Here is a 22,943-nt window from a genome sequence, read left to right on the forward strand (position 1 = left end):
TTAATTGATTTTTTTCAATGGAGTCTCTACTCACATTGCTAATGAGCTAATAGCTTTGCCGACCGCCTCCCAAGCAGGTATAGGAGTAGGAATAGTGGCATGGAGTGACCCCGTCCCTCTAAATTAGGTTAGATTAGGTTATAAGAATTCTATCGTTGCGATAAAATAAAAAAAAAGACACCCCCAACCCCCCCTCCCCCAAAAAAACAAATACTGCCTCACACTGTTTAAGAAAAGTTTAGTTAACTTTGTTGGAAGAATAAATCTAATTTATTATCTTTCTAAAATGGCTTTACATTAAAAGTAGACCTACTTAATTTTATATCAGATAAGTTAGGTTATATTCAATAAAAATCTACAGTTTTCAATTAAAAATTAAATAAAAATTTGGAGACAGATAAAAAAGGAAAGCAAACTAATCAAAATGGGACGGAGGAAGTACTAAGTAAGAGCATGCCTTCTATAATAACCAGAAAAGCAAGGGAATTGGGGGTTGTTTTGAAATTATCTAGTGTAGAGCAGCATAAATCTTGGTGATGTAAAAGACCAATAATATTATAATGTGTTATGTGCGGTCTAAATTGATGGAGTTATCAAGTTGAGCATTTTCAAAGTGATTCGTTGGAGCTTTTACACGGCCGAAAATTAATGCTTGCAAAATGATTGTCCAGCAGTAACATTAAGTGACCAATAATTCGATGGCTTCTTTGGTAACTTTTCCACCAAGTGATGAAACTAATCACCTGATTGAACGATTCTGACTGATAGAGAATAGAAATTGCTACCACAAAGAGCGATTTGTGGAATATAATATAATAGATAGAATAGAACATGAACGTTTTCTTTTTTAGTACGATGTTTTACTTTCTTGGTTACTTTCTAAGTCGAGTTGACACTCAAACAACCATTGTGAATCGATTCTTTGTGGGACTCATCAAACAAATAAACTCCATTCCCGTTTCTAAAATAGGATTTGGCTAGTGGATTTGTGATCTTTCTACGTGATGAAAGAATGCAATCTAGGCCCATGGAGGCAATTAACTGATAGGACCCAATTTGAAAAGAAGAAATCTGTAGTGAAAAGTGAGATTTATTAATTTGGAAAAATACAAAATAATTTGAGAAAATGGAGCATAGAGTTGATGTACACTACATAGAAATCTGTCATATTATTGACATCCAAACAATAATTAATGCGCCCTATATATCCAGATTCCAAACCAACCACTTGTACGCACAAATATTTTGCGGTGGGCTAACGCCACACATTCTTCTTTTAAGCAAATTCATTCTTGTAAATGATCCAAAACTACACAGTTTTGCTCATTCTGAAAAAGACCCGTTGTGGTATTCGTATCTGATGATCTTTGAATGTCTAATTAATGAATGACCCCCCTTTGCGGTTTATTGGCAGCCTGTTGAAGTGACCTCTGTGGTCCAAGGATCAGCAGCTGCTCTAGATCACACACATAATTTCCACATAGATATTTTGATCTCCATTTCTAACTCATTTCCTTCTAGCTCATCGTCCCCTGCTGATGTTAAAGGATATCTATCACTTTCAAAATGTAAATGATGGTTAATAAATCCAGCTTAGAGGAAGCTTATGCAGTATCTTTCAATTCAACAAAGCTTATTTGAACGTATGTAGCTCTATATCACGGATTTAGTAGTAGAAAATTTTGTATATGCGACACGCATCTAAATCTGCTAGTGTATATTTGCGGGTGGACTGTATTATTCCTGTTATACAGCTTGCCAAATGCATGGTCAACATGGACAAAAATGAAGAACAAACATAGAAGAGCAAGTATGCAACTCAAATTCACAAATGCACTTCATCCTGGATTTTTAGTCTCAATATTTGCACTCCCAACTTTTCTTTGCAACAAAACACAAATATCAGGCTAAAAAAAAATGCACACACGCATGCACACAAGTATTAGGTTCATGATTTCTTAATGTAAACACCTACTCCGAATCTAACACTCAAAAGGGGTCACAAAATAACACCCTGCTAATGATATATCCCAATTGATTATAAGTCTATCAAAAGGGCACCCAATTGATTATCGCTAATATTTTCTCCCCTTATATCATCCAATTCATTGCTCCCCTGTAAATATATTTTTTGTGGTTACAGGTTTTATGTGTTGAATTGTTGTTACATACTCCTATGCCTTTTAAATATTAGAAAGACTGGCATTGAGTCAAATTTAAGCCTTTTAAATATAAACGGAGAGAATGATTTTCACTTAAAATTTAAGCACGATATGATTTCGAAACATATTAATCTTGGAAGGATAGCAGTATAATACAAAGTTCAGGATGTAATAAACTTAGAAAAAAACATGAATATCAATTGGTTTTGATTGTACTATTACTTGCTGCTATAGTAATGTTGATTACCAAATTCAGCTGGCTATTTAGTTTTACTTTTATCCATGGCCGATTCTTGAAAAGTGTGTAATCCCACTGAGAAAAGCTCAAATTAAAGGTTAACCAAAAAGAAGCGTTAATTGCTAACTTGAAAAAGTCTGACCAAAAAAAAAAATGAAGCGTTAACGATGAAAAAGGTATGGATGGATTTAGGAGGCTCTTCAATTGTCCCACATCGACCAGACAGGGGAAGGAGGGGGAGGCAAGTCAGTATAAAAGAGAAGGATAGACGACCTTTAAAACATACTTACCTGGACGGGGTCAATGGGTGATCAAGAAGGCCCATGGCCTAGGTTGGTGACCTCCATTGCACTTGGGAGGGGTGCCCGCCTAAGGTCTACCCAAAGTGGTGGAGCCTACGTCGTAATTTGTGGCAGTGGGGGCCTGCGTTCGCGCGGCCCCTGCCCAACTAATATCAAGCATTTTCGTAGGCCTAGTGTGGCCAGATCCCAGAGAGTAAGATTGATCTGCCTGGCCCAACATGACATTCTTGAATTGGCACGTCATAAAAACAATGTGGCCAACACAATTTTTTTTTATTCTTTGTTTTTCTTTTTGGAAAGCAAGCTAATACAACAATTTTTCTAAAACGACGCATTTAGTAGGAAAATGGACTCTAATAAAATGAGGGATGGGATGGATTATTGTAACGTCTTGGATATGATTCCCACACATAGGACGGGAATGTCATCAGTCAATGTCCTTTTGATATTTTCTTATTGAGTATAGTCATGGGTAAAACTCAACAAAAAAAGGGTTAAAAAACCTCATGAGCATTATTCACTCACTATAATTAGTTATTCATTTTGACACTTGTGTTTGTATTTATGTACCGTCACTGTAATACCATTAGATGGATTCATGTTTCTTGTGGATCCAACAGACATGTCTAGTAATGGAACACCAAATCTTCTCCTTCTCACCTCTGTTTGGGAAAGGAGAAAGGAGGGGGAATTACTTAAAAAGGCCTCCAATTACCTCATCAATTCAGGCCAATTCTTTGTTCCCCAAAGCAATATTCTAGTCTAAACTTCTCAAAAGCTAAGGCCTTATTTGGATTGCCTTCTTTTTTCAAAATTTTATTTGGATTGCCTTCTTTTTTCAAAATTTTTTTAATATTTATTATGAACAAAATTTTCAATCACTTTTTTTTATCTTATATTTATTAAATTGTTACAATAGATATATATTTTTTATAAAAACTTCAGAAAATAGTATTCCAAAAGTGATCAAACAGTTGCATGAGTATTATTTGGCAAAATCTTTTCTCAGGTTCTCAACACACATTTTGGAATAATTTTTTATTTTTTCAATTACAATTTTATTTCATATACATACATTACCCAAAAAGAGTTAAAATAAATAATTTTTTTCTGATTAATCTATCATCCAAATTCATGTGAAATTACAATGCCATGAAGAAACTTTAACAAAAATCACATAGGGTCAAACTTTCCTGTTACCAAAATTGGCAAAGCGTCGATATAAAACAGAAATATAACCTTAATAGTATGACAGGTGAAAATGCAAGTAAAAGGTCTCAGGTTCGAAACTTCTCATTTACACTAAAAAAAAAACCGCTCAACATCATGAATAATACTAGATGATTAGTAGTTAATTAACTGAATTCATAATTCTCCTATTTTCCATAGTCATAGTCAAATTAACTGGTTTTAGGTGGAAGGGTGGGATTAGAGAATTATAAATAGAAGGTTCAAGTTTTAAAACCTCTCATTCACAGGAGAAACATAATAATATCTTCTGTAGATTAACAAATAAATAGCAAAAACACCCAAAAACAAATAAAATGAAATGAAATAAAAATTTCTCATTCGCCAGTTCGCCTTCAGTTGCTCCTTTCAAAAACCCCAAATTTCCCCCTTTTCAATTTTCAGTTATACCACCACCATGGCTTCCGCCACTGTGGATTCCACCACCGCCGCCGCCACAGCCATCACAGAACCGCCACTCCAAGTAGATTCCATACCAACGGTAGATCTCCACCTCCTCTCTCAATCTGAACTCTACTCTCTTTCCCTCTGTTCCCCTTCGAGTTTCGACCCTCTCCGTGGCGATGACGTCGTTGTTCCCAAAATTGACCGTTCTGTCTTCAATGAGTCGGCCGGTTCTCGCAAACAGACCTACTCCCGCCTCCGGCTCGCCCCGGCTTCCGCCGCGACCTCCGCCTCCTCCATCCGCCGCCGCACGCCTCACCTCCGCCACACCAGCAATCTCCCTTACCAGTATCTGGATACCGACCCGGATAAAGACGAAAACCAACAGATTCTTGCCCTATTGAAGCAGCTTTTTGGATTGGATAGTAGTATTTGTGTGAGTGATGATAGAAATGAGGAATTAGTCCCTATCCGGGTTGATTATTCGCATTCCCTGCCTCAGTTCACGAATGATTCGCATTTGGTGCTGCAATTAGCCAATGTAGGGGTTACAGGACAGAAAAGGAAGCGTGGGCGGCCAAGAAAGAATGAAAATGCCACCGTTCTGGTTGAAAACAAGGTGGAGAGTCAATCTAATAATGACAATTTAGTTGGTACAATGAGTAATGCGATTGTGGTGTATCAGAATGAGAATGTGGAGGATAAGGATAAGGAAATATTGAATAGGGATGGATTTGAGGTGGATTTGGTGGCACTAGCGGCAATGGAGGATCCGTATGGGGTGGAATTGAGGCGTAGGACTGAAGGGATGGAGACTGAGGAGGCATTATTGGAGTTCTTGAGATGCTTGAATGGGCAATGGGGAAGTAGGAGGAAAAAAAAGAGGATTGTGGATGCGAGCGAGTTTGGAAGTGCATTGCCCAGAGGTTGGGCGCTTTTGCTTTCTGTCAAGAAGAAGGATGGCCGTGCGTGGTTGTTTTGTCGCCGTTATATAAGGTTCTTCTCAGTCAATGGTGCTATGATCTTGTGCTTGGTTTTTTTTTCTTATTTTTCATGGATGAATCAATGAATTGGTTTTTGACATCTGAAGAATGATATACACTAGTTATTTGTTGACCCCTTGGATTGTTTTATGATATGTAAAGGATGCAACTTTGAGGAGACATTAAGAAATGGAATAACTAACTTAACAAGAGCAGAAAAGAGGGTGAAAGAGGCAACATAAGAAAAGAAAAGAAAAGAAAAGAAAAGAAAAAAATAGTTTATGGGGAAGAAAAGGAGATTCTAGTTAATCTGTTGCACTTGCATAAGGTCTTTTAAAATGTTGCTTCTCTTTGGCCTACTTTTGTTATATCATCTTGAGTTGTATTATTGTTGTTTGAGTTTGGTATGGTTTATTACCATACAACTTCCAAGGAATGCAGTTAAACATCCTTATAGAGAATGGCAATATACTAGGAATGCGATATACAGTTTGGCTGATGCATGGGGATGAAAATATGAAACATGCAGCAGGAGATACTTTAACATGGAGCAGGAGAGACCTTGGAGTTGGCATCCTTAGATATTTGATTCATTTTAATTTATTTATCCTTTGTCTGGTTTCTAGAGGATAAGACTATATATATCTGCCGCATGCCAATGACATCAAAGCTACAGCCGTGGAAGTAGTGAGATGACTGGAATCAAGTAATGTATTTAAATGTACTAAAAAATTCTGTTGGGTTTTGAATAACCTTTAAAGGACATGGTTCTTCACCCCAAGTGGTTGCGTTTCCTTTGTGTAGCATAGCTTAGATTGTCATATTTTTTCACCCCTCAAGTCCATTGAGCTTGACAATACGATAAGACATATCGTACCCACAAGCAGAACACAAGCAGAACTTCAGCTTTCGCTGTTGCTTGTCTATTTTGTGTCTTGCTGATGCTCCCGTGAAAGACGTGATAGCCTTGTTCTTGCCCATCATAGTGGCATTGCCTCATCTTGTCTTGAGACAGTCATGTGGGTTGCTTGTCTTGCATGGAGTCCAGAGGGGTTTAGATAATCTTGTTATTTTGATCTGCGACAGACATTGTCCCCTTTGGCTGCCCATGGGAGGTCCTGTCACATCCAACCTTAGGACCATGTTGGTTGAGGTTGCTGCCATACTTAGTTGTCATGCTTTGAGCCAGCAGGCTCATATAGAGTAGAATATATTGTATGTAGAGGTGCACACCATTTTTTCCTTGTTAAAAAATCGATGTCTTTCGTTGTACATGATTACTTTGGAGCGGCAGACAAGTCATTGATTTAGATAATCTCCTTATACTTTGTCATGGGATACCTTAGGAAATCAAAAACCCTGAGCAAAAGCAGTCTGAGCAAAACCACTGCTTTTTTTAGAATCTAAATTATTGTAAATTTAGCACTAAAATATTTGTCATGAAGAAGAAGCCACAGTGTAAAGTAGACTTTGACAAACCATTGGGGCTAAAATTTTTCTTCTATTTGCAAATTCATAATGTCTGATACAAACTATGGGCTTGATATAGGTTGTGAGGGCTTTAATTGTTTTCCAAACAACATTGTCTTATTTTGCTGAAAAATGAAGCTCCCTGAAAGTAGCATCTGAAGTAGTTTTATAAAAAAATACTTGGGACTTCTTTGCTGTTCCTTACGGAAAGGAGGATTACATAGCCCTTGAAAATTTGGAAAGATTTGATGGTCCATATTAGCTTCAAATAGTATTCCATCCGACCCAATTTTGTAATTGCTTTTGGGAGAATGTGCTTTTCATCTAAGTGGAGTTGATGTGTTGTTTTTATGCTTTGTGTAATGCACCCAGAATGCTTAGCATGTCACTGCACATTCCATGATCAAACATAAGAGTGCAAAGGATGTGCTTTTTAGACAATTTTGCTAAAGTTGCTCAGGCACTTATCTGGGGCGTAATGATACCAAAAAGTTTTCATTCAGCTATTTTACAAGGGTTAAAAATGGAAACCTAGTAATTACTTCTTTGCATAGTATCATAGGTGACAAAAAATTTCTGACACACCCATAAGGAAATTTCAATGGGACAGTGGGAGTAATTTTAATTGCTGATTTGCTTTTGGGAAAGTGGCTATAGGGTCAGACTTTTTGATGTTCCTTTTGGAAATCTACTTGCATCTCTCCTTATAAGATACTTTAGTTTTATTATCAATAGTCATGGTGTGTGTTACTACACTACACTTTTTAAAAAGTATCAGACTTGTCTTGACAGGATGATCTGTTATTTACTGCTAGTAGGTTGTAGCTAATGGCTACATTATCATCAGTTTACTAATTCTTTTTCTTTTTGTCCACCTAGTCTATACAAAAGAGCGTGTTGGACTGTTGATAGGGTAACACACTGTTCTAAATGTACGTACACTTCAGGATGGTTTAGTAGTTCTGAATCGATCTCAACCAGCTGATGCAAAAGGCATCAACAGTAGTTCAATTCTTAACACACTCTTCTAAATGTACGTACACTTACGTTCAAGATGGTTTTGCTATTATTGTCAGAATTCTTAACACACTCTTCTAAATGTACGTACACTTACGTTCAAGATGGTTTTGCTCTTCTAAATGTACGTACACTTACATTCAAGATGGTTTTGCTATTATTGTCAGAATTGAACTATTGTTGATGCCTTTTGCATCAGCTGGTTGAGATCGATTCAGAACTACTAAACCACCAGTCTGGTTGTTTAAAAAGTTCTTCATTGTCTAAGTTGGTTTACCTTAAAAAGGAATAGTTTGTCTGCTTCAAGCTTCTGTAGCACTTTGCTAATGTGAACCCCCCTTCTCTCTGCCTCCCTCTCTCTCTCTCTCTATATATATATATATATATATAGATATATATATATATATGTATAGACACACACACACACATATATGTATGTATGCATGCATGCATGTATGTATTGTGTTTGTTGGCTCTCATATCTCATCCTATCTTGTAATTTCATGCGTCCCTAATTGTGAATTAATGTCATGTCTAGTTATCATTTGATGTTGTTGATTTTGGTACCACTATGTGTTGGCAAGTTTATGCTCATAGTTCTCTTAATTGGTGATATCCAGCCCTAATGGACGGCAGTTTGTGTCATGCAAGGAAATTTCTTCATATTTGCTATCTCTTCGTGGCATTCAAGTTGCAAATCAGCTTACAAGCAATCAAATCAATGCTGAGCAGACTGCTAACAACACGGTTTTTGTCAACGTATATGTTTTGCACTCTTTTTTTGTGAGAAGGTGTTCTTTTTTTTTTTTTTCCTTGGTTATTTTGACTGATAGAGGGTAGTGCAGACTGTAGGTGAGGCTACTGTAGATAAGAAGATTGGGGTGAACCCTGTATGCCAAATATCACCAGCTGTTGCCTCTACACCTGGTAACTTTGTGGTTGAAGTTACTCTGAACACTGGGGAGGACATGCCAGGAGTTCAAGTGGGAGAGGTTTTACATTGTGACAAGTGTGAAATGACTTTTATTGCACAGGATGACCTTTTGCAACACCAGTCATGTCATCGCAGAAGGAGATCAAAAAATGGTGAATCTGTCACTGATGGAGTAATAATTAGAGATGGTAAATTTGAATGTCAGATCTGCCATAAGACATTTCTTGAAAGACATCGTTACAATGGCCATATGGGAGCCCATGTGAGGAACCAAGTTAAATTTTCTGATCAAAATCGAGCTACTAATGTGAAAGATTCTCTTGGCACTGGGACTTTTGATGTTATTCCTCCTGGTTCTTTGGGGAAAACTTCAGATGCTCTAGAAAGCTACATTGCTACTGGAAATCCATGGGCAAATGCTGATCATGTGCTGAATACTTATTCACTTCATTGTAGTGATAAGCAGCATGGAGATCGGAACGAGTCTAATGATATGGTGCGAAAAGTTGACAAGGCTATTGATGTGGATGTCTTGAAACACAACTTACCTTCAAATTCTCAAGCTGGTTTACATAATAATGGAAACAATGATTTCTGTGGAACAGCTGAAGGTTCTAGTGCCATCAAGGGGGTTGCCATCGGAAATGAAGCTGGTGTTAAGATGCCCCATTCTGAGAGCTGTAGACCTGCTGTATTGGATAAAATACCAGGTAGAATTGATAAAACTGTAACAGGGCCGTCTGTTGACATGGAGGAGCCCAAAGTGCAAGTAGATGCTGGGATTGATTTTCTTGAAAATGTTGATATTGGTTTGGATGATGGTCATTTATCTCACAAGGTGATTGAAATTAGACTCGTGGGCAATAAATATGATGCTGATGAATCAAATGTTTTTGACAAGAAACATGATGGGCTAGATGTAACTAGTGGGATTGGACACCTGCAGCATAGTGAAGCCAAAGACCATTTATGCAGGAATGATGATAATTTGGATGGAAAATTAATCTGTAATGTTTTCGGATCTAAACAAGATACATCTTCTGATTACATGGCCCCATGTGTTGATAAGGAAAAATGCTATGACAATGTTTTGAATTATACTCGGCCAAGCCCTAGCTCAATGGTAGTTGGACAGGAAGATAATAGAATCTATCCATTGGTAGGCAAGGAGAGTCATAGTGCTGTCGAGTTGACAAAGGATTCTCCAACTGGCCTCCAGGAAGAAAGGAATATTGGTACTTGTACTGTTCCTCCATCTTGGAATGAGCAAGTTAATTTTATTGAAAAGTACAACGATGAAGTTTCTACTTGCTTTTTAGAGGGCCATGAGCAGCCAAAAGATTCCGGAAGCAGCTTACCATCTATATCTTCTTTTCAGGAGAACTGTGGTGTCCCATTGTATTCTAACAGGATTTCAGCAAGGCAGATGTGGGAGCCTAAAGTAAATGATGTCCAAAATGTCAGGAATAATGGTTTGTTTCCTTTCAGCTGCAGTAGTGATCCAATGAATATGGATTCCATAACTAGCAGTAAGAATGGGAGAAGACCTGAATTTCGTTCATTTTTTCCATCCGCAAGTGCTGGAGATAACATAGACGATGTTCACAATAATCTATCTGAACAAAGTGGAAAGCCGCCATCTGGAAGTGTTTTACTTACTCAGTCCTTCACTGCTGAAGCCTCTCAGCAGCCTTATGATATGAATAAGATCTTTGCCCCTCAAGTCGATGAGTGCAAACTTACTGATACTGGATACTCCAAATTCAAGGACCTTTCTCTTGCTTCTGACAGTCAGCCATATAGTAAAAATGTTCAGCTGGAAGGGTTCCCTGCAGAGAATTTTGACATCCAATCTGGTATCAAGCAAGTGTCTGGTGTTCAGAGTAACTTGAATAATACTGCCCATAATGGTCCGGATAATCACAGAGAAGCTAGAGCTTTTGGGATTGATTTACATGGTCCAGCTTTTGGTGACCAAACATGTGATTTTGATAATAGATTTAACATGATTTACCAAGGCAAGGTTTGGGAGGGCCCAAAAATAGACGATGTTGAAAATTCTGGCAACAAGTTCATTATTGGTTTTGATGGTGGCAATACCCAGCCTGTTGAGGATGTTATGTCTGGCAGCATCTGGAGAACTGGAGAAGGAAATTTCTTGCAAACGGGTTTAGCCAATACTTCAACCCCATTAGAAGAATCATCAAATTCCTTTCGGAACTTTGATATTATATCTCAAAAGGTACATCAAAATTTTCACTTACGATTCATTGGCTTGCTTTTGTTGTTTATTATGATGATGCTCCCTGTGAAGTTTTCCTTATCTCAAAACCTTTTTGTTTCCTTGGCTTCCGTGTTCACGTTATGTCTAGAATACTGCTTAGGCTGTGTTGAGGAGGCATTTCAAAGCATACTTTTGAACAAGGAAGTTATTTTATTCATGAAAATTAAGTTGTTGATTTTTATAGGATTATAAAGCCTTGAGGAATTGACATTATACATAGAGAATTTTGCAGTTCATAGATTCACTACTCTGAATGTGTCAATATAAAGGACTCTTTGCAATTAAAGTTGAAATTATTCCAACCCTTAATTTTTGTCTAATTGTTTTTATTGCTTTAGAAACAGCTTAACTAAAGCATTAACTGCCCAATATGGAGAAAGAAATACAAATTTTTTATCTGCTGCTGTCAGCACGCAACAAAGTATAGCCATGAATAGAACTTGAAATTTTTAACCAGTAAATAAACTTGGAAATGAGAATCTAGGCTATCTTAGTTCCTATCTTGCCCAAATGATAAATTCTTCTTTGTAATATCAGTTCAAATCCGCATGGAGTGTTTCCTAGCTTTCCCCGATAGTATTTGCATCTAAGTTCTCTCTGTCATCCAAAGTTTTATATGTTTTCAAGTTTTCATTTCACAGTGAACATGTGTTCTCTTTTGTTCCGCCAGACTCTATATGATATTCACTAATGATGAGCTACGCATTCAGGGTGACAGACTCTTTGGAGTGAACCAGAACTACGAGGGGGGCACTGGCTTTGAAGGGTTGAGATTAGGAAGAAGTAACCCGGTGGAGTACAGTTTTATGACAGCTCAAAGTTCAAATTCTATTCCTGGAGAAAACAAGGGTTTCTCATATGATGTGAATACAGGGCAACAGTATGATTCCTCATTTTGGCTAGGAATGGATGCATTGATGCCTAATGTAACTGGTCAGAATCCGGTCCCTACTTTTTGTGTCTGGTGTAGGAATGAGTTCTATCAGGAGGAGCCTGTGCCTTCAGGAGCAGAGGCAGGTGCAATTGGCTCTATGTGTCCAGCATGTAGTTCTAAGATTTCTCAGCGATTCAATGTTTTGTAGGCTTACCCATCACCAGATGCTCCAGCACTGTCAAAGAACCTCTTCAATTTCTTAGTGAAGATTCTTTGTGTATCCATAAAGGACTTATAACAGACGAAAGGAAACCAAATCATTTGTTAAAGACATTTGTTTTTCTTTGATAGATAGGCGGGTAGAAGTATTGCACTGATAGCTGATTATTCTTTTAAATTACTAGTAGGAGGTAAAAGAGCTAAACCTTCCAACAAACTCCGAACACTTTTAGCGGAGGAACATCCCACCTTAATGGCCTTAATCAAGTGCAATCAGCTTTTTCAATTTACCATCACATTACCAACTGCTAAAATACTGGGAAAAAAATCTTGTGGCCAAAGAAGACTTTGGGGTGAAATCAGGGACCCCGTTGTCTCTCTGCTTCATGATTTTCCATCCCAGGCTCAGAGCCCGTGGGTAGATGCGATTTCCATCAAGAAGAATCAGCATCAGGAGGTGGCCGCAGCAGCTGTGGTATGGACCACAGACTGAGCTCTCCTCTCTCCATTTTTGCTTTCTTCTCACCAAGCAATACGAACAACTCAAAACTCAGTTTTACCGACCAAACAAGTTTCTTGCACATTTTGAAATGAACTCTCTCCCGTTAATTTTTTCCACCCATAAAACACGACAATAAGTTCACTCACAGCACTTACCCAGAAAAAACGTAGCTCTAGATTTTTCAAAATTAGTCTGGGAGTGTGTCCCACGACGATTGGTGACCGTATGATTTGAATGTTGAATAGATGAATGCCGGGCATCTGAAGTACTTTATGCCTGGAGATGCATTGCTGCCTTTTGGTACAGTTCTATAATTATCAAGAAGGACGTCATAACTACGCAAGAAGAAGCAGTAGTGTTGTCCCAGAAGATGTACAGTATATATCATCAGGTCTAAAGCATGATAAGAAATTTATCATATATTTCTCGGAAAATCTGGCTGTTATCATTCTAGGATTAGTTTTGAGAGTATTATGGATGACTTTCTTAGATTTGACCATTTTGCTTCTGGGGAGCATGTTCCAAGAAAGTTGAACTTTTTTCTGTCGCTCTCATTTTTAACTTTTCAAGCTTCCACCTCTTCAATGATGAACTTCATTTCATTGTTCCTTTAATCACCTATCCAAAGTAACAAGAAAATTCAAGTCCCTTTTAGCATCCTTAATCCTGAATACGTACCAATTGATGATATACTATCGACCATTGACAATTGAGGACAATGGCATGTTATACTCAAATGCGTAGGCGAAACTGGTCCTCCTCCTTTAGTCAACCAAGATGTTCATCAACTCTACCTGCTGGCTACTTGCTCTAAATTTGTACTGCTCCATACTAATGGGAGGTTGGAGGTGGGTTTATAACTTGTAAGAAGCTTGCCTTTCCATCGAAGATTGCTTGACCTGCCACCATGAAAATGACCAATAAGGAATCGTTGGTCCAAAGAAGCTACAGCATACCACATGCCTTCAGGGGCCACCAAAACTGTGTGCCTTTCCAACTCAATTTCTTGCCGAGGTGGTCGAAGCATACACATATATGTATCTCAATATTAAGCATCAAATATTAATGAAGAAAGAAGTTTTCCCCTCATCCTCATCCGAACCAACCTAACTAGTAAAGGGGAAAAAGTTCAAATTGAAGGCTGAATATGGTAGGTTTCTGTGGAAAGATAAAATAGTCAAGTCTGGGTTGTGTTTTTTCAGACAGCTGCTGTAAAACTATCAAGTACTAATGCAACATTGTTATATTGATAATTCATCAAGTTCCAGACGATAAGAGCCTTGGGCTGAGATGAGGGATGCTTGTGTGCTTCAGCTGAAGCATTTCTTTAGGCACTCAACAAGATTCAGTTCTGCAATTGAGGATTAAAAAGGTTGTTCCAAATGTATCAATTTGATGCGCAAGCTCCAAGTGTATATGTGTTCTAATGATCAAATAACTGCAGTTGGGTTGGGGGCCATCTGCATTTTCAGTCATGTTTGTACAAGCTTTCGACATTCTTGTACGATCGAAAAAACTTTCTTGAACATGTGACAGAATCCTTTTTAACAGAAAGTTTTCCTAGCCTTTTATATTTTATCATCTCTGTCATAGATATAGATATAGATCTATTCTGCTTTACCTGGATGACAGCAGAGACAGACAACACACAGGATATGGAAATCTCCTTCTGCGAACCGCTGTTCTTTATTTTTTTGTTCTAAGGTGGCGGCCGTGGGGCCGGGACTCATGACAAGGGATAAGTCTTTGACGAGTATAAATTTAACATTGTAGTAAATAAATGTTACTGCTAATTTTTTTAATTTCTACCAAAACAAGCAGTAAAATTTTATATCTTTTAATTGTTAATAAAACTTCAGCTATAATTATCGAGTAGTTTGTAAACTATGATTACTGTATGCTAATCAGTAATGACCATAGTGGTTAAGTTTAGCAATTAATAAAGAATCACAATCTTCAAATTTCTAATTACTATAGGCAATGGTCAGATATCACATTCATCATTTATTAGTTATTTACCTAAATTGTACTTCAATAATGTACTACTAAAGATACTTACCATAATGTGATTCCTTTAAGATTTTGTCTGCATTTTTTTAAGGAATTTTAAACCAGATAAATGCACGCAACTCATTACACACATTTACATCCATTATTGCTAATATTTACTTACTTCTTTGATTTATATTTAATTATTTCATAAGTTAATAGCTGAGATCCATCACAATGAATTAATAATCTTTTACTAAACAAATAACTTTTTTAATTCTCATGATGTAAATTTAATTGTAGCTTTTGTAATTCTTGGTTGAGCATTTATCTTTCAAATTGAGTAATTGGACTCTTTATTAAGTTTATTATCGGTGATTTTACTAGATATACTAAACAACAACTGTGAATTTCTCATTTGTGTTGACTTGTAAAATTTTTTTTTGACATAAGTGTTTTTAATAAAAGCACTTTTAAATTACCATAGATTACTTAAGTTACGAAAAATTAATTACTAAATATCATTAAAAGTAATTTTAGTGCTTAAAAATACTTTTTCTTTAAAACGCATCACAAACTTAAACGTGCCTAAACTACACAGAGTAATTACCCTAAAAAAAAAAAAAAAAAAACTACATTAGAATAATTCAAACCAAGCAAGACTTTCCACATTGTTTACAAAAAAATTAAAATAATTTAGCCCTCTTTTTCATTTAATCTTAAATAATTATTCATAGTAATTACCATCATCATCATCATCATCCTCCATTTAAAATACAGAGCATAAAACCAATGCCAACAAACCTAAGCCTCAGAAACTCGCATGCACCTGGGCTCCTCTCTCCTTTCTCTCTCCCCCTTCAAAATCTCTTTAGGGTTTCTTTTCTGGGTCTTTCTCTTCCCCAGTAAACCTTAATAAGTCTTCTTTTTTTTTCTTTAATAATTATTTTTTCCTTGTATCTATTCTGAATAATATTTAGTATTTTATTGATTAAAAATGGCGATCTTTAAGGTCTTGGGAGCTGGGTTGATTCTGTTATTTCTGTTCGGGAGGGTAACGGCCTCGGATACTATTAGGGTTCCGTCAGCCTCATCCTTTTGTCCGTTAATCTCCATCAAAGATTCCATTTTGGGGTCCCAAGATCATGCTGATGCATGCCCTGTAGATGGGATCGAGCCTTTGCACATCACTGGAGTAATTGAGGTACTCTAGGTTTCTAGATATTATTTTTGGATGGCCCATATTCTATTTTCCTTATTTTTATGTTAGAATTTGTCTACTTTTTTTTTTTCGGTTTCTGAGTTGGGATTTTTTTTGGATTATTTTCCCTGAACTTTCCTGATGTTTTCTGATACAATTTGATTGATGTAGATTAAAAAATTAATGTTGAAAAAAGTTTTTGACTAGTTTCTGGAGATGTTCTTTCAGTTTTATTATTCAGAAAATGAGAAATGTATTTTGGGAAATGATGAATCCAGATTTAATTAGAACTAATTGAATATTGGGAAATGTTGTTATTGGAACTTTGAGTTTTGCATGGAAGTAAAAATTGACAGATGTTAAAGTTATGAACTTTGATGATAGTATAGGCACTTGGACAATGCCCTTAAGTTTCCATTGACTACCTTGAGTGGGTGAAACTCAGTTTCTTGTCATGCATGGGACTTAAGTATATGCAGATGGCAGTCAAAATTTGTTTATGTCAAGATGGTTTTTGGGATTTGGAGAAACTTCATGTAATTATTAGTTTATGGAGCTGTATTTAGGCATTTAGCTGAATTCTTTTTGGTGCATAAAGATACAGTATTAGGCTGTGATGAATGTGATTATATAGAAGTTGATACTATTGGTAGAGAGAATAAATATGCTTTGATGGGTAATTTGATTTGGCTTCAGAACGGAGTTCCTGGGAAATGAAAGAAGGTGCTTGTTGTTGAAAGTTGCATGTTTGAACTTCTCTTTGATGTGATTGATGGTTTTTAGATTGCATTAATTGACTTATCCCTGGTAATTGCATGATATAAATATTCAGTAATTGCATAAAGATACAGTATTAGGCTGTGATGAATGTGATTATATAGAAGTTGATACTATTGGTAGAGAGAATAAATATGCTTTGATGGGTAATTTGATTTGGCTTCAGAACGGAGTTCCTGGGAAATGAAAGAAGGTGCTTGTTGTTGAAAGTTGCATGTTTGAACTTCTCTTTGATGTGATTGATGGTTTTTAGATTGCATTAATTGACTTATCCCTGGTAATTGCATGATATAAATATTCCAATATTGCTCAAGCCTGGCATGTGAACAAGCTGAAACTATCAGAAAAGTCATCATGAATGCGTAAAGGTCTTATATAGAATATTTGTGAAAATGAGGAAGTTTATAGCATTAACTTCCCCTACTTTACTAGCATCAAGTGGAATCCTAGTTATAGAAATATAAGAATGTGGGGCCCCTCTTCGTCGAAGGACTGATCTTGTGCGTGAGATAATTGCATGCGTTTTGATCGTGTTTAGAAAATGGAATAAGTGAATAGGTACCAAGGATAGAAATAACTATTTTCAGGTTTTATGTGATAGGAACACAGTTATGTGCTTATGATCCAGTTAAATCATGTCCTTTTCTTGCCTTTATCATTTTAGTAAACTTCTAACTAGTGACAGAAGGAAAGGAAGAATTGTTTCCCTATCTAATTTGATTGAGGAATTGATGCTTTGGGTACATTGAGCAAAGTGTTTGTAGGATTTTCAGTTTTTCTTAATAGATTATTACATTTGGCAGTTGTTGATAAACAAAGCTAGTAATGATCTATACTGGATAAAAATCGTTATTGTCTCGTGGCTTGTAATCATGCATGCTTCAGTGAGCTCATATCACAAAGTTTCACTGCCAAGACAATGATCAGACTAACTTCTTTAGTTGGTATTTTTGTATTTGTTTTCCTGTACAGTCAATCTTGCAGCAAATGGTGCTTAAGATTTCTGACTTTCTCAGGAGAACTGGGGATTAAGTTGTACAGTCTGGTATCCACTGGTCCTGCATGATCATATAATGATGTAAAATTGTATGTCCCTTCTAGGCAGCCTTTTTTGTAACTATTTGGTAATCAAGTGGAGTATTTAGAAAACGGTCAACATAAAAAACAATAAGCCATCCTGTCCATGGTAAGTGATAGCTTCATGTATGCAACACTGATTCTTTCCATGCAACATTTTCTAAGCAGCTAAGTTCCTGAGCCTTGCCAACCTATTATGGTTGCCAAATGTGGCAACTTCTGTTCTGAAGGAAATTGAAACTTCTAAGACTGATGCATAGCTGAGCATCTGTCACATTTCTGTTTCTGCTTCTCCTGCTCCTTCTGTATATTGTATTTATTTTATCTTATTTTTGTGCATTTTGAGATGTTAGGCATTGTGGAGGTAGTAAATAGAGGAGTGTCGAACAACACGCAACTGATTTGAAGGTGGAGTTAAAGTGGAAATTGATCAAATTCTTGGTCAATTATGATTGCTGAGATGTAGATAAGGCTCTTGAAAGTAGGAACATCTGCTGTCAATTTCCTGATGAAGCATTCTTCAGTACAGCTATTTGATTCTGCATCCTTTTTAAGTGACATGGGTTTGTTTGTATTTCCAGAGCTATAAATGACAATTCCAGCATATACTAGACCAGAGTACTCCTGGTCAAAGGTTTTAGAAAAGCTAGTAAACATAGAATCCTTCTTTCTAGGCATCAAAAATTGATGAGGTGCATTAAAAGATAATTGGTATTTAAATTCTTAGCTTTGCTAGGTTTCAACGCATGAAGTAAGCTGCCTCTTAAAGGCGGTGATGTGTTTGAACAGGATAACTTCTGAACCTGGATTGTCTTGAGTTCTAGCGCACCTTGGTTTCTTTGGCTGGATTTATAATAATTTGTAGCAAAATATATTGTCTGCGCAGATGTGTTAGCAGGAAAGGTTCATTTGCATTTACATTTTTCAATTTGACTGATTGTTGGTAATGATATTTGTAGAATGTACTCTATGCCTAACCACTGCTTAGTGCTTTTGCTCTTCTGTTTGTAATCATTGAGACTTTTTATACTGATAACTATGGTGCTTTAAATAAAGAGTTGGATGATAGTGGACATGCTTTGAGTTGTTGAATTTTTAATGTTCTTGGCTGAAATCTAATGAATTTTCATTGTCTGTTATGAAGGGGGATGAGGCCTCATTGCAGAGGGCACTGAACATGATTCATGGTAATAAACATGATTATGTTATTCTGCTCTTCTATGCATCTTGGTGTCCTTTCTCTGGAACTTTTAGACCAACCTTTTCCATCCTAGCTTCCTTGTTTCCCTCGCTTCCTCATTTTGCAATTGAAGAATCAGCTGTCAAGCCGAGGTTTGAGCACTTTTGAGTTTTGTCTTCTGAATCCGTGCTTTTTTATGTTGGAAATTGAGGGTTCATAATATGGTTGAATTTTTTGCAGCACTCTATCGAAGTTTGGAGTACATGGGTTCCCAACAATTTTCCTTTTGAATTCTACTCTGCGTGTTCGGTATCATGGTTCTCGAACACGTGAGTCTCTCATCACTTTTTATGAAGATGTGACTGGTAAGGCTTTAAATATTGTGCTATTTGAGTAGATGAAATACTTTGGCGGGGTACTTTCTTGAATTGTACATTTTTACTGAATGTTTTAAAAGGTGGAGGTGGTGTGGGAGATGTTTTATCTCTAAGGTGGCTTAAATTCCTGGATGTGAGGAGCAGCGATGGATGCTTAGTAATTGAAAGATACTGGAACTTGTACAAATCTCAAAAACTATTAGCTAATTTGACAACATAGTTAACGAGTGGAAAAGGAAATTTTGTAAAGGCAATATTTATGAGACTTCAGACATGGGAAATAGTTGCATTCTATATTATGGAATTGTGTTCTAATTTAAACCTACGATAAAAGTGCCCTAAAATTCCTTCTTTGAGAATTAAGAGTCAATCTGTATGCATGTTACTATTCCCACATCCAACTTCAAGTGGCTTAGTAGTTACTAAAAGTATATGGTTTGACTGCTAATGTTGAAACTAGTGGATTTGCATGAAGAGATTTGGTCTCTCCACTTACTTTCTAACTGCCCTAGTGCTGTTAGCGCCACTGCCTTCTTCCACCATTTCCGGTGATTGTGGTTGTTTTTTTTCCTTCAATTGGGAGCTTCAAAACTTGCCAATACCTGGACTGATCATTACGTGTTTGTGTCTTTCAAAGCTTTAAACCTGTTGGTGTGAAGGTTAGTGGTGTTGCTCTTGAGAATATCTGGTATAACCACTTGAGTATGTCTAAGCAAATTTTTGCTTTCCACACAAGGGGCCCCTATTCTACCCTTTCCCCATCTCAAGAAGAGTTGAAGTAAAATGAAACTGAAAAGGAAAAGCTATAAAAAGTACAAGATGGGGCTAACAGTATAGAGCACTTGCTCTAGGTCTAGGTAGACCTGTATTGGGCAGAGGGGCGGCTCATGGTTATAGTAGATGGTGAATGGGTGAGTTTATGACTTCCTTGAATGATTTTAGGAATAAATTAGCTTAACATGTAGCTACTTTTCTGGTACAGGCATCAAGACAGCATCATTGAGCGGATTATCTCTGGAGAAGATTGAATGCTCATCAGATCATCAGAAACACAACAGCAGTGATCCGGAAAGTTGCCCATTCCCATGGGCTAGATCTCCTGAGAATTTGCTTCGGCAGGAGACTTATTTGGCCTTGGCCACTGCATTTGTGCTTATGAGGCTGCTCTATGTCTTTTTCCCAGCCCTGCATAGATCCGGCCAGTTAGCCTGGAGAAGGTATATTTCAAACACGAGGTTAAGGAATCTGTGGGAGCACCCGCTGGTGTGCCTCAACCGAGCAAAACAGTTGTTAAATTCCTTAAAGGAGCCATGCAAGAGAAGCAATTTGCAGGAAGGAGCTATGAATGCCAAGGCCTGGGCTTCCAAGTCTTTGGCTTCTGTTTCATTTGGAGATAGTAGCACTAGCAGGGTTGTACCAGTAAGTTGAATTGACGGAATATTAGTTTGATAGCAGCTGTTAAAGAGTATATAAGGACGGGTTTGCTGGAGTTCGCAAGAGTACTTGTCTTTTAGAATCATTTTAGCTGACTTTGTTGAGTTTCCGCCATGGGGCTTTGTATTGTCTAATAGGAAGGAAAGAAAAGGTTTCATATTTGACAAAGGAAGCGACCTGCTTCATTTCAGTGTATTGTAGATTAGAATTTCTTTTCACCAACTAAGGACATAATAAGACAAGCGTTAAATGTATGTATAGCTTCAAATGATCAGCCTCTTCTTTTGAACTTAACAAACCTCTCTTGTTCATCAAAGTAGTAGTTCCCCATTCTTCACATCCTCTTCCTCTGTCGTCGTTCTGAACTTCTGTTTTGTTTGAGGTAGTTCCATTTTTTCTTATTTCCTGTTTTTCTTTGTCGCTGAAAAGATGAGAAGGGTTATCAGCCTTTGGAAGAAGTCGATGATACAACTCTGAATGATTCCCATAAGCAGACTAATCTTAGTAATAACTAAAAAGTGTGGTATAATTGAAAGTCTTATCTGCCACCGCCACCATTTGCGAGTTGCAAGTGGGATGCATGCATGGTTGGGGGAGACAAAAGGTAGAGGGAAGATCATTGTTGGGACCGAACACTAAAAGCAGCTTATTGATATATTATGGAGACTGGACCAACACTGCCCTTGATTGCTGCTGCTGCTGCTGCTGCTGCTAAGGGTGGACCTATCTTCTTGTTCAAGCGATCATTTACGGGAATCTTGGGTGGGGCGGGCATGGTGGCGCTGCTGCTTCTTGATAGCAATGTCCTGGCCTGGGAGTGGCGGATTTGCTTGCTTTCTTTAAGAAAATGAAATAATCATCGAAACGATGTAAGAAAGTACACTGCTACTGAAGTTGTTTCATACAGATGGGCATTGGGTAGTGAGAGATTAACAAGGTGCGTTCAAGGAAAAATTCTATGGTCCATTGAGAACCATCCTCTCAATTTCTATCCCTTAGCGTTGATGGTAAGTCAAATTTTAAATAATTAAAAGTGTTACGATCTAAGGTCCAAACACTTATTTCATCATCAAATAGGACTGTATAATCTATTTTTGTTGCTAAATTCCTTTACTTAGGTTTTGTTGTCAACTAAAACACTGCACTAAATTGATCCAATTTGGCTGATATTTCCTCGTATGGTCCACCTTTTTGTTGGAATAGACAAGAGATAATTGGAGCAAATATAGGACATAAACACTTTTTTTTTTTTTTTTTACATACATCACATTGTAATAAGAGATGTTACATTAATTATTTTAAATAATCTCCTACTCAAACACACTCCGTGTTTCCATTCTTCTCTCTTTTGCTTTTTCCTTTCTATCCCTTACATTTTTGTTGGAAATGATTTTTTTTAAAGTGTGAGTAAGAATTGTCGAATTTGGGATTTCTCACTTACATTCTCTCCTCCGTACCACCTAACCCATTTCTCTACCTTGTTGACATTGACTTTGAATTTTATAATTATAGTATATCTTTTCTTTACCTTTTTTTTTTTCAAAAAAATTAAAAATTGAAGGTAGCTTTCTTTGCCGTTTATTAAGCTTAGCGTGCATGATACATCATACATACAAATAAGCTAAGGTAATGGGATTATGTATTGATGTGTGTTGTAAGTGAGCACACAAAATTTACTAGAGAAAATAATATATGTATGATTGATCAACATATAGTTTTGATACACGTCGCTAATGCTCACACAAAATCATTTAACTTTAGTTACTTTATCTTCAAAACTATCTGTTAAACGCAACTGGATTTGTTAACTCAAGTAAAAAAGACATCTTCAGTTCTTAAAATTATTATCACTTTAACTCTCATAAGCTATAAAAAATAATAATGTTCCGTTTATTTTTTTAAAGTTATTATTTATGCACTTTATAGTAAAATCAACTTAGCATGTTGAAAGATTTTAGATGAAAGTACTTGCCTCTCTTGTATAATTAATATATCAAAAATTTGGATTGATTCTTCTCCTTTTTTTGAACAAAAAAAAAAAGTCAAAATGTCTGTTCTTTCTTTCCCTTTTTCCATTAATACGACAAAAAACAGAGGGAGATCAAAATGAATTTGTGCACCATCTTATGGCATGGCTAACGATTTCTCAGCCCTGGAAAATTGCTACAGCCACAATCGGAATGAGCCTCGATCTTTGTTTAGGTTTATAGGAAAGGATCCAAAAGAAAAAATCTCTTCTCCAAACTCCAAAGTAAAGTAAGAGTTGGAGAAGGAACAAGAACAGCCGCTGC

General features: G+C 36.8%; 2 protein-coding genes and 1 non-coding gene across 4 annotated transcripts; all 3 read left to right on the forward strand.

Annotated features, from left to right (window-relative positions):
- Positions 1-2,682: 2,682 nt before the first annotated feature.
- LOC113713092 (U1 spliceosomal RNA) lies at positions 2,683-2,844 on the forward strand. The gene has a single exon (XR_011822742.1). It is a non-coding gene; the product is annotated as a U1 spliceosomal RNA (small nuclear RNA).
- Positions 2,845-4,180: 1,336 nt separating this feature from the next.
- LOC113713762 (uncharacterized) lies at positions 4,181-12,246 on the forward strand. The gene is made up of 4 exons (XM_027237545.2): positions 4,181-5,330; positions 8,425-8,563; positions 8,650-10,980; positions 11,733-12,246. The coding sequence occupies exons 1-4, from the start codon at positions 4,348-4,350 to the stop codon at positions 12,102-12,104; spliced, it is 3,825 nt and encodes a 1,274-aa protein (XP_027093346.2). The 5' UTR covers positions 4,181-4,347; the 3' UTR covers positions 12,105-12,246.
- A 3,183-nt stretch (positions 12,247-15,429) lies between these two features.
- Positions 15,430-20,950, forward strand: LOC113713766 (5'-adenylylsulfate reductase-like 4). 2 transcript variants are annotated; one of them, XM_027237552.2, is made up of 4 exons: positions 15,430-15,810; positions 18,806-18,993; positions 19,082-19,206; positions 20,201-20,906. In XM_027237552.2, exons 1-4 carry the CDS (start codon positions 15,604-15,606, stop codon positions 20,644-20,646), a joined length of 966 nt encoding a protein of 321 aa, XP_027093353.2. In that variant the 5' UTR covers positions 15,430-15,603; the 3' UTR covers positions 20,647-20,906. The 2 variants fall into 2 exon arrangements, with proteins under 2 accessions (XP_027093353.2, XP_027093354.2); XM_027237553.2 differs by having other exon boundaries at positions 15,458-15,810; positions 19,082-19,170; positions 20,201-20,950.
- The last annotated feature ends 1,993 nt before the right edge of the window (positions 20,951-22,943 follow it).

Source organism: Coffea arabica, chromosome 10c (genome assembly GCF_036785885.1).
Source record: "Coffea arabica cultivar ET-39 chromosome 10c, Coffea Arabica ET-39 HiFi, whole genome shotgun sequence".
Classification (NCBI taxonomy): domain Eukaryota; kingdom Viridiplantae; phylum Streptophyta; class Magnoliopsida; order Gentianales; family Rubiaceae; genus Coffea; species Coffea arabica.